The following is a 12,592-nucleotide window of genomic DNA, read 5'->3' as shown; positions in this document are numbered from 1 at the left end:
GATTGGAATAAAGGTAATCTATAGTAACTGTACTAAAATGGAAGATAAGAGGAACCTAAGCTTTATTTAGCATTTCTATGTGATTTTGAACTTTAGTTTAAATTGCACTCCGCATAAAACTGACATCAGGGGTAATGTTTGCATATGGGTACTGATGCTTAAATAATGGGTTCTTCCTGCTCATATTATGTGTGTGTGTGTATGGAGAGAGAGAAAGAGAAAGAGAGAGAGACTGAGATTTGAGCCCACAGCCTCATAAATGCTAGGCAACTACTGTTGAACTACAGCCCATCCCTTTTGTCTATTTTATTTTTAAGACAGGGTCTCCCTACTTTTGCCCTGGCTGGACCTCATCCTCATGATCCTCTTGTCCCTGTCATCCTAGTAACTACAATTGCAGGTAAACACCACCACAACTGGCTCCTCCAAATAGTTTTAGTAATCTTCAACTATGATTCTTTCCAGAATGTGACAAAGACGTGCTGATTGACATTCTAACTCAACGCAGCAATGGACAAAGATTCATGATTTCAGAAGCCTATCAGAGCATGTATGGTCGGGTAAGAGCTCTTACCTCAACCTATTTCTTGGGTCAACAGCTGGAAACTAACAAGACTCTCAGATCACAAACTTTTAGACCACACTGTTAAAAAACATCCATATTCCTCTTACACATATTCAAAGAGCGAAAGATGATATGAAATATAGATGTGTGTGTTACCCTTCACAATCACAGTAGCTGCCAGTTCTTTCCAAAATCACACACTTTCCCAACTGTCCATTGTACACCTAAGCCTTGCTCCTACGTCAAGCTTTCGGAAGGTCTAGGGAGGAAGAATGATCGCTAGGTCAAAAAATAATCCTATCTTTTCCAAATATTCTCTACAGATCCTGAATCAAAGTGAACTCTCTAGCAGCTCTTCTTCTCAACAAGCAGTTAGAGTAAACATGAAAAAGAAAGGAAAAGAAAAAGAATGACAGTTTAAAAATAGTTGAAGGCAATAAACCTACCCATAGTGTTTTAAAGTAATCACATTCTAATCTCAAAGCAAGTACCATTAAAGATCCCCCCTCCCCGCTTTGGTTTTGTCATGCCTTTAAAGATTCAGAACAAAAACTCTTCAGGCTGAAAGGGGCCTGAAATAGCAAGTATTTTGTCAACTAAGCATTATCAATGGACCACTATCATAACACTTGCTCTGTAGAAGAAGTCCATATAAATGTGCTCCATCGCCATAAAAATAAAAGAGACTCTTATGCTTTAAGATGAATTAATGATCCCCAAAGCCACTAATCCTAAGTAGTGACATGAGTTAAATTAAGCTGAAGCAAAGACCAGTTATATCTCTTACTCCACATAAAACTGTTACCTTAGCTCCTGTGGCCATGATGCCAACACTAATTCTCTTTGGAAAGAGAACATAAAATCTGCGAAGATTGTATCATTGTTCATCTAATATCATTTAAATTTGCCGAAGGCAAGGCTCAATTGCTATAGTATTTGCCTGGAAGGCATGAGACTTACTCCCTGAGGCTACAAAAAAGAAAACTGAGCTGGTGGCTCACTTAGGTAATGCTAGGTACTCAGGAGGCCGATATATGGAGAACTGCAGTTCAAAGCTAGCTTGGGCAGAAAAGTCCAAAAGATTCCCTCTCCAAAATCGCCAGCTAACATCTGGGCTGGAATTGTGGTTCAAGTGGTAAGAGCACCAGATGAGCAAGCAAGAATAGCTTAAGGTCCTGAGTTCAAACCTTGATACTGGCAAAAAAAAAAAAAAAAAGAAGCAATAAATCTGCATAATTTATAAGAAACATAAAAATAAAACTCCAAAAGCCTACAGAGATCTTTCCTTGTTATACATCAAGCTAATTGAGACTCACTTACTTCACTTTCTCAAGCTCTACAAAACTGTGCTAACACAGACTAAAATGATTATGAATAAAACGATAGTGACACTCAAGAGGTTTTTTTTTTTTTGGGTCCGGTCGTGGGGCCTGAACTCTGGGCCTGGGCACTGTCCTTCAGCTCTTCAGCTCAAGGCTAGTGCTCTACCACTTGAGCCACAGCGCCATTTCCGGCTTTTTTCTTTTTGCTTATGTGGTGCTGAGGAATCGAACCCAGGGCCTCATGCATGCAAGGCAAGCGCTCTACCACTGAGCCACCTCCCCAGCCCCCTCAAGAGGTTTTTTAAAATCCATTAAAGAACGCCACATGGAAAGTCTCTGGATTTGTTATGCCTTCACTTTCTCTGAATTACCCATACATCCTGGAAAAGCCTGGCTGAATTGCTTTGGCTGGAGGACACAAAGGCTTGCTTGTGCCTTTCCACTGAAGCCCCGTGTCACTCAAGCCATTAGCAAGTCTTGTAAATTATTTCTCCTCTCACATTCTCAGTCATGATTCAGATCTTAACATTGTTTTCCCTGCCAAATCTAATACTGAAACCCCCAATGTGGTTTCTACGACTCGCAATCTTTGCCCACTTCAATGAACTATCCAAATGAAGGTCAGAGACTGACTCAAAAATCTTAATGTTCTGCTCTGCACTGGAGGCTCATGCCCACCATCCTAGCTGCTCAAGAGGCTGAGGCTAAGCTCCAGCTTAACTGGAGGGCGTGGCTCAAGAGGTAGAAACAACCAACAGCTGTGAGCAAAAAAGCTGAGCAAGCGTACGAGGCCCTGAATCTAAGCCCCAATCTTTGCACATATACACATATCTCAATTTTTCACACACTGCTTTGTCACTTGAATCATTGAATATTGAATCGCATTCATCCCTCAAAAATAGCCTATTGTGCAAAACCCAAATTTCTTCCCAGAACACATAAAGCCTAGTTTGCATCCTCTCTGCTCTCCACCATACCCCCGTCCACTTGCTCACCAGCTGTAGACTACAGCCAAAGGGAAGCGTTTGTCAGTCTCCCCCACACATGGTTCCTTCGCCTTAGTGTTTCAGTCCTATTATCTCACTTGCCACATACCTCCCCATCATTCTCCCCGACACTGGGTATACCACACTCTTTCCAACACTCCTCAGAACCCATGGAACAGACTTGTGGTTCCTGGATAGTTCTTCATGATACCTCTAATGACCTTGCTTGTATCTGTTTTATACCAGAGTTCAAAGTGTTCAAGCTCAGAGTAAATTCCATTCATCCAAGAGCTTTTAGCATGAGTGTATGTTTAACACAAAGAAACGGCTTCACGACTGAGTGTTGAGTGACATTGTGATAGCATAGCAAGCAAGTTTGGGCTGCCCCTGGGAAGCCTATGTAGCATGCCATGCTTACCCTCTGTTTTGAGCGTGCTGCAGAGTGCTGTGTGTGGGACTTTTCATACTGGGCTGTGTTGGTTTGCAAAGCACATTGTAATCCCTTGGGTGGGTGGGGGGGGGCTGGAGACGGGATTGTTGACTCCCCACAGAGGTCAGCCCAGGGTCTAAGGTACAAGAGGCACTGTGTTTATTGAATACACGTATCAAAGGGATCGTATTCTACCCATTACTTTTTCTCTAAAGCAAATGTTAAAGGGACCCCTCATCTTACTATCCACTCTGTCAGTAAAATGAATGCCGATAATGCTGCTTCGAGCTCACTTCCCTTCGTGGCTGGCTCTGAGGGAAACAAGGTTAATTTGCCTGACCTTCAGTAACATCTTCTTCACCTCCTGGCTGCTCACATTGAGAATTACTTCTTCCATTTTCCAATTGCCACACTTCCCTTTCTGTGGGAGAGAATGTATAGATAATCAGACGATCATCATCGCTGCTTTCCTTTTCTGTTAGCATGGATAATGAAGAGTTGACAGGATTACTTGCTTATATAATGTTGAGCATGCTCCCAGAATACTTCTTTGATATTTCACATTAGTGCAAGGCTGCAGTATTTCATCAAGAATTTTTGCTTTACTCACCACTAAAAGCAATCACAACCTCATCTAGATATTCATTTGGAAAGTGGATATGTGACATATGTATCAATTTAATTAATGTGGTTACTACTGATCTTCCTCACCAAAGCAAGTGCTGGTCGATTGATGGAATAATGCAGCCAAAGGAACAAGGAAAAGCCTTTGGGAATGGGGTAAGGACTAGCCACACATGACAAGTCTGACACCTGAACAGTGATTCTCGGAGTTCAACTGTAACAGTGAAGCAATTGCTCTCTCATTTCTCATCTATAACAGGAGCAATCGCCTCTGAGGTACGCTGCTTTCTGTCAATCACTAAATGTGAGTTCTGGTTAAGCAACTCAGTGCAAAGGCAGATCTGCCTAAAGGTAGAACTTAAATCAAGATCATCTGTCTCTAAGCCACATCTTCTATAGCTTCTCAGTAATATCCACTGTTCTCCACTGACCCAGATTTAACAAGGGTAGACGTCTGTACTGTGAATTCCTTCACATCCTATGAGGTTTGGCTGCTCCCCAATGCCAATACTCAAGAGAGCTTAGTCTATTTAAAATTGTCACCCACCCAAAGGCCTACGCTAGCACTCCATAACCTTTCTCTTGCTCTTTTTCTTTTTTTTTTTTTTGTCCTTATCACTTATTGCCCTCTGGCACATTGCATAATATATTTGCCTATTATAATTCTAATTTACAATGTGTCATTTCCCTCTGAAATACAACTCACTAGTGTCCCAAGCACCACAGCAAAACCACGTGCTTGCTATTATCAACTAAGTTATGTTCTCCTGAAGTGTATATGTGAAAGCCCAAGCTCCCAGTGCAGTGGTACATGGAGATAATTACTGTTAAGTGAACTCAAAATAGTGGGGCCTAATCAACCAAGACAAGAGCCCTGTGCAAAAACAACACAACATCAAGGACACATGTGCACAGAGAGAAGGAAAGGCAGGGAAACAGACCCCATGCTCACAACAGTGAGAAAGTAACTGTCTGTGGTTTCTGGTGTCCTGTTATGGTGGCCTGAGCTGACGATTATCAATTGGTATTTAGTACCTAGACCGAGTACACGTGGGAAGAATTAGCTTTCCATATACATCTTCATATCATGGCTGAAAACTATGGATTCATTAAGATTAACACACCAAGGAAGTGGATTAGAAGAAAATTTATTTGCCCATCTCACATCCATCTATAACAGATATTGAATGGATGAAAAGTCATCCATTTCTCACTTGAATTTTGGGAAAAAGATAGCAGACACCGTGTTAGCCTCAAAAGCTAACATTATATAATTTGTACACCTTATATATCTTGTCATAGCTCAATTTCATACACACTAAACCAAATCTAAGATGATATAATTATCTTACCTTTCACATACATGAAATATAAACCTTTTGGTAAAAAAGTGTATTCCATAAACAAGAAAAATAATAGTTTCAAAAAGATATCCCTGTAGAGTGAGTTTTAAAAATTTCTAAAGCCACTGTGAAAGTCTGTCATCACCTGAGTGATTATTTCTCTTTAGGATAACTTATATAATGTCTGTTAAAGTAGAGAAAAAAAAAACTAAGAGGGAGAATCCGGGCGCCAGTGGCTCATGCCTATAATCCTAGCTACTCAGGAGGCTGAGATCTGAGGATCGTGGTTCAAAGCCAGCCTGGGCAGGAAAGTCCGTGAAACCGTTATCTCCAATAAACCACCAGAAAACCGGAAGTGACACTGTAGCTCAAGTGGTAGAGAGCTAGCTTGAGCTGAAGAGCTGAGGGACAGCGCTCAGGCCCAGAGTTCAAGCCCTATGACAGACACACCCACACAAAAAAGAAAACTAGAAGGGAGAGAGAGAAATAAAATTCTATCTCACTTAAAATAATTTCATAATTTATAGAATTATAAATTTAAAAATAAACTAGGAGGGAGTGAAAGAAATAAAATTCTATCTCACTTAATTTTATAATTTATAGAATTATAAATTACAATAATTACAAATGGCTGCTTCTATCTGCAATAAATAATAATTTGTGTCTCTTAAATTCTAGCCAATAATAAATGATAGAAAACTTTATAATTGGGGTCTGTTCTATCTCATGGATAGAATTTCATTGTAGAGTAATTTTTTTAAAATCCTATTCCATATTACTTACATAAAACAATGTGTTTATGACATTTTAATAATCACACTCAAATTGTCATATCTTTCTCACTGAATCCTCTTTGTGTCACAAATATTGCTCCTTCTTTTGATTTTTTTGTTCCTTCTTTTGATTTTATTTTTAATAGAACTTCTGAATATGAGAGAAAAATTGCCACAGTTGTATTTTCTTATTGAGGCCTTATTTTACTACGCACAAGGATCAGCTATTCCATTCATTTAGGTGTAAATGAGTCTACTTCAGTCTTCTTGAGGGCTGAATTAAACATTATTGGGTATATAAGGTACATTTCTTCTTCATCTGTCGATGAGTATCTAAGCTGATTCTCTAACTTGTCTATTGTGAAAAGGGCACCGCACACTTGAACACACCGACAACTCTAGTATCTACCAGCTTGGATTCCTTCTGGAACATATTCAGTATTATAGATCTTAGGAGAGTCCTTGTTTAGCTCTTGTGGAACCTCTCTATGGATTTTCATGGTGGCTACACTTCTTGTACATTTCCACCAACACGTATAAAGATTCCATTTCCCCCTGGGCCTTCACCAGTATTTGTAGTTTTTTGTTTTCTTGATGATGGTTATTTTGACTGGAGGTAAGATGGAATTCTGATGAATTTGTGATTGACATTATCCTGATAGGTAAGTATGCTCAATATTTTTCCATCTATTCATTGGCCATTTGTACTTCTTTTCTAAAAACTGCCCAATTTGTTGCCCTTCCATTAGTTTTAGTTTAAATTTTGTGTCAAGAACTGCGAATGCTATGAGACTTTAACTTACACACGTTCATGATAGCAAGTTTATCAGCCAGATGGTCTGATAGAAGACATGAGACTTCTGGGTCAGAGACAAAGCAAGACAGTTCACCATTTGTGGTCATGGTCAGATATGGGGTAGCACTTCTCCAGTAGCTTTCTGAACCTCATATCCCACAGATCAGTGAGAAGATGGCCAGGTAATACCCACACACTGCATTGCAGAAGAGCAATGATGAGCTAAGAAACCCTGAATGAACGATTATGAACACAGTACATGCCAAGCCTTTACCAATTGATAAGAGACTCTGTCTGTCTTGGGGACATTCTTAGGCACATATCACAATAGAAAAGGCTCTCAGTTCCTTGTGTTGTGTAATGCTTACTTGCATTGCCTTACTTCTAATGTTACATTGACTACTGACAGATTGTCTTGTGATTTCGCCAGATACTAGACCCTTATTATTCTGACAAAGACTGACAAATTCACTAGAGTGTCTCAAGCAGCATTTAATTAAGCACCTGTCAACAGGACTCTATCCATGGAGGATAGCCAACTGACTACATTTACATCAATGCTGCCAGCACCAGTTCCTAGAGCCCCATCAGCCAAATGAATTCAAGGAGCAATGGTATACGGGTACAATTCAGGCTTGAGCAGGAGCTACTTTCTTAGCCTCATCAGAAAGTAAACCCTTAGGATAAACATCTACCAAAATGACTCCAGGTTATTAACAACAATCACAATCACCCCACAGTCTAAACCCAGCCTATATGATTTGTGCTATTCCAAATGTTAAACAAAAGAGAAAGGTCTATCCGAAGTGAGTAAAATGATTATCAAGAGAAACCTAGGACAAAGCTATGAGAATAGATGTGATTTCTCTCAGTAGAACAGCCATTGTCCCAGTTGATTCCATATCTCTGCTGATGAAGTGAACAGACACAGCAGCCCAATGGACACCATCTTGCTTGGATTTACCTGGATCATCAGCCAATGGCCTTTATTTAGGACCACCGACTGAGTTGCCCACTGACTCAGCAGCTTATTTTCAGAAGCATAGTAGGAGTTTAAGCTTTCCATAAAGGAATAGCTAGTATTTTCACAAAAAGCAGTAATGCTGTGGATCCAGTCCAAAACATTCTTCAATGAGCCATTTTCATTTAGTAAGGAAAACAAGATGATCTTCCCACCTCGCAAACCAGAGGGTCCTAGCTGAACCATCCCAAAACGGGGATGTCACAAGACTTTGTAGATGGGACTTTCATCTTCTACTAGTGTGCTAATTACATGCACTTTGTGGTGACCAAAATTAATGATTTCTTTGGGTTTAGGTCATGACTGTGTGGTCCCAAACACAGGTGTGAAATATCAAAATTGTAGGATCACATTTGAATATCAAGAGCCTGGCCTTGGGCTGGGATGTAGCTCAGTGGCAAAGCACTTGCCTAGCAAATGCAACATCCTGGGTTCAATCCCCAGTTCCAAAAAAGAAAAGCCAAAAAATGCAGTTAAAAAAACACACAACAAAAAGAGCCTTGCCCCTGATACAAGCATTCACCAAAGAAGCAAATAAAACCAAGTATATCCAACAGTGGAAGCGACAACTCAGTCAACCCAAAAATCACCAATTACAAGGTCTTTCGGCTTCATTTCTCCATGTCAGACTTTGTTTAAACCCATCATTGGAATTTGGATCTGTTTCTACCACTGGGTCCAGATTGAACTGGGGCATCTGTATCCAACGAACACACGAAAACTTGACTGTTTCCCATCTCAGAGTTCCCCAGCCTGCTCAGATACTGTCCAAAATGGAGACAGGAAGACCAAAATCTTTGTTGCCCATAGTTATTGCTGGTTAAATTTTTTTCTTTAAAAACAGAGGAATTTAGAGGAAAAGGGCAGGAAATTGTTGGAGCACTAGAGTAAGAGAGGGACAATGAAAAAAAAGTGTACTCTTTACCTGACATGTAACTCTAACCACTCTGTACGTTTAATAATAACAATTTAAAAAACTGTTTTTAAAGAGAAGGACAATGCATCAGTAAGCAAGGCACACTTATTTTCAGTATGAAACTGTGCATATATCAATCAAACACACTTGCAATGTCTTGGGTCTATAGATAGCACGGCAAGCTGATTACTATACCGTCGTATATTTCTCTTTTGATCAAACATGTCTTTCTTCCCAAATCCATGGGAAACACATCCTTTATCACTTGGCTTTCATTCAGACTTGGAGAAATTGTTTTTTAATGAGTCAGCAGTTAAAATGGACACGGCAGCATGAACAGACTAAATGGCAAGAACAAACTTCATGGAACAGGATTTCTAGCAGAAGTCAATGTAGGACAGACATGCACTAATTTGTTTATTTCTTGTCTATTTCTAGTGATTGTTTTTATGTTTTAAGGATATTTTTACAATTTGTCAAGTCCATTTTCAACGGTTCGGAGTTACTTAAAATGCAAATTACATTTTATTGTAGAAGTTTTGAATTTCTAGAATTTTCCTTGATTTCTTTTCAATTCCATTAATTTTTTTTCCCATGCTGTTCTTTCAGATTGCTATTGAGTGTGTTAAATTCATGGAAATTAACTGTTCTTGGCTGAGTCCACCCTCACTCTGGGAAGTTATTTCTCAGTGCATTTAATGATACTTGTGTGAAAAATCTTATAAAAGGAGGTGTGCTTTTCAGAGAGAATAATTTTGTTATTTTGGAAAGGCAGAGAATTTCTGAAGGCTGGTTTTGCATTTATTGTTCTTGGTGTCCCAGAAGAATCAGCAGCTTAGAATTAACTTTTATGATGATTTCTCTCAGGTAGTCTCAGTTCATATGAATAGAATAAATTTGAACTTCCAGCCCAAGGTGAACACAGTTCTATTGTTTAGAATTATCATGGAAAGTATTGTACTCAAAATCCAGGCAATAAGGTGCAATATTTCTGCCCATTTTCTGGAGCTGAATAATTTTTCCCTAGTTTTCACTTATATGGAGAGTAATAATATATCAAAATTACAATCCTCTGAAGGTCTTAACCTCATTAGTGAAATTTTAGATTTAACTCCATATGCTAGACTATCCAATAAATATTCTTCTGTCCTTTAACCAACACCCTATGTTAAGCACTAAAACCCAAACCAAATAATTCTCAAAGCCAGTTTCTATCTCTTCCAAGGACAACTAGTGTGCCTATCTTCTAGTTTTTGTCTCCCCCCTAGTATTTTATGTACATTTTCCTCTTTCTTCTGAAATGATGTATACGTGAGTGCACGTGCATGTGTGCTCCAGTCTTAGAACTTGAACTCAGAGTCTGGGCACTATCCCTGAGTTCCTTTTCGGTCAAGACTATGGCTTTACCACTTGAGCCACTTCACTTCGGGCTTTTGGGGTAATTTAGTGAAGATAAGAGTTTTGCAGGCTTTCCTGTCTGGGCCTTGAACCGTAATCCTCAGATCTCAGCCTCCCTCTTGAGTAGCTAGGATTACAGGTGTGAGCCACAGGCATCTCCCTGACATAAGCTTTTAAAGAAACATCTGTTGTATTTTTTCCCTCATGTTTAGAGGGAGAGAGCTTAAATTATTTTTTGTGTTAGTCAACTTTTTCTCACTATAACATAATAACCTAAGGAATCAACTTACACAGAGAAAAGGCTTATTTGGTCCCACAGTTTTGGTGATCACAGTGTCTGATCTAATGGCCTTGTTTATTTTGGGGGGCCAATGAAGCAGTGCATCCTGGTGGGAGTGATACAGAATCAAAATGCTCCCCTCCAGATTAAGAAACAAAGGGAAAGGAAGTAAAGAATGTAGGTCTGACTTCCTCTCAAGCTATATGTCCAATGAGTTAAGGAATTCTCATTAGGTTCCACCTTTTAAAGGCCCAAGCAACCTCTGTTAGTGACTCCAGGAACCAAGCATTTAAACCACAATCCTTGAGGGGTCAGTTGGAGAGGACATTCAAGATTCAAACTATGGCAGTTTCATATTCTTTTAATTTATATTCCTCTTTCTATTATCTTTCCATTTAAGCAATGATGTCCACCGGTAGAATTTGTGTTATTTCTGCTTCTCACCAATTTGTGGTGGTAAGTGAATATTGTTTCAGACAGCCACATTTCACACATATTTTTAGTTTATTTAATGATTCAATTTTTAATAGAAGTTTAGGTGCCTGATCATTTTTGGTCTGGTTTTTAGAGAAACATAACATATTAAAACTGCCAAAGTTTGAATCCTGAATGTCCTCACCACCTGAACCCTCAAGGATTGTGCACATACTCAGAAAAGCAAAATATTGAGGAGACTAGACATTTTATTGCCCACTTAAGCAAAGTGGACAGAAGAGTTGCAACATGGGTAATAGATAATTTCATGAGGAACGTGAATAGTTCAATCTGAAAAGCGAGTGTTCCTTACTTTAAATCGGGGCCAAACAAGGATTCAGGCAGTCTGCTTGGAAAGCAAGTCTTGAGAAGATAAGAAAAATTTTAAAAAGTAACAGTGAGTTTAAGAAAGTCACATCCCAAAAGTTCCACCTGGTAAGTTATTTTATATAACTGCAAGTGGGAATCCAAGACACTAAGTAAAGTACTTCTTTGAATGCTTCTTTTTGAATGTGTGAGGTTTAGTAATTTAAACATATTATTCAATATTTATATTCCCAATTGAAAGTATTATCCCTTTCTGCATGTCTCATAATATCATGCTATTCTCAGTACTGCAGCCTTCCATCAGGGAAATAACATAATTATAATTTCTGTATTCCTGAGCCCTCTGCAAATGAAAACTGAGAGAGAGAAGAGAATACTTTTTGTTCACCTTTGAATTGCTAAGAACGACTGCTTATGAATAATTGTAGAATTACTAATGATCCGATGCATCCATGTATTCATTCTTTAATTTCCATCTACTTTCGAAGTGCTCGCTTGCTAGCAGCTGCAGTTTCACGGACCGGTGACATAGCATGAACAAAACAGACCAAAACCACTGCCATGATGAAGTTTATAGTCTACCTGAGTGAGAAAGACCATAAAGCTGCAAAGTCTGTCCTGTTAGAAGGCCATAAGTACTATGGAGTAAGATAGCCAGGCAAGAAGTATAGAAACTATTGAGGACCTCAAAGTATTATTTTCTATTTGGAGGTACTCAGGTTTGAAACAAGGATGTCATGCTGGCTAGGTATGTTCTCTACCACGTGATTCATACCCACAAGCCCTTTTGTGCTATTCATTATTTTTTTTGAATTAGGTCTCCTATTATTCCTGGGCTAGCCTCTGACCATGATCCTCCTAGTTCTACCTCCTGAGTAGCTGAGATGACAAGTAGACACCACCAGGTCCATCTTGTTTGTTGAGATAAGAGTCTCCCTAACTTTTTGCTTGGTTTTCCCTTGAAGTGTTATCCTCCCAATCTCCACCCTCTGAGTAGTTGAGATTGCAGATGTATACCTTAGATGTCATTTTAAACAATGAGGAGGCTCACATACATATAGTAGGGAGGAACATAAAGGCAGAGTGAAGAGTAAGAACAAGGGTTCTATGGGCAGAGTGGATCTGCTCTTCCATGAGGAAGTAGCTGGTGGCAGCTGGAAGAGAGAAATCAAGAGCAAAGAGAAGAGCAGGTGATGAGGGGAGAGAAGTGGCCACAAGTACGTCATGAATTGTGTCACGCATTGTAACAACTGACATTTACATGAGACAAAACACATATTGTGTGTTCTTCTCAGCTCAGTAATGTAAAAGAAATGATAGAGCTTATTGTGGAGTAT

At 39.2% G+C, this 12,592-nt stretch overlaps 1 protein-coding gene across 1 annotated transcript in view; it reads left to right on the top strand.

Annotated features, from left to right (window-relative positions):
* Positions 1–12,592, top strand: part of Anxa10 (annexin A10) — a 39,323-nt gene that overhangs the window by 8,371 nt on the left and 18,360 nt on the right. The window contains exon 3 of the mRNA XM_042699940.1: positions 466–560. Within this exon, the coding sequence (XP_042555874.1) occupies positions 466–560 (95 nt within the window). The remainder of the gene's footprint in view (positions 1–465; positions 561–12,592) is intronic.

This window comes from Dipodomys spectabilis, unplaced genomic scaffold, assembly GCF_019054845.1.
Source record: "Dipodomys spectabilis isolate Male_0828 unplaced genomic scaffold, ASM1905484v1 ptg000009l, whole genome shotgun sequence".
Lineage (NCBI taxonomy): Eukaryota > Metazoa > Chordata > Mammalia > Rodentia > Heteromyidae > Dipodomys > Dipodomys spectabilis.
Note: the sequence above shows the minus strand (reverse complement) of the source record. Positions and strands in the feature narration are given on the sequence as shown.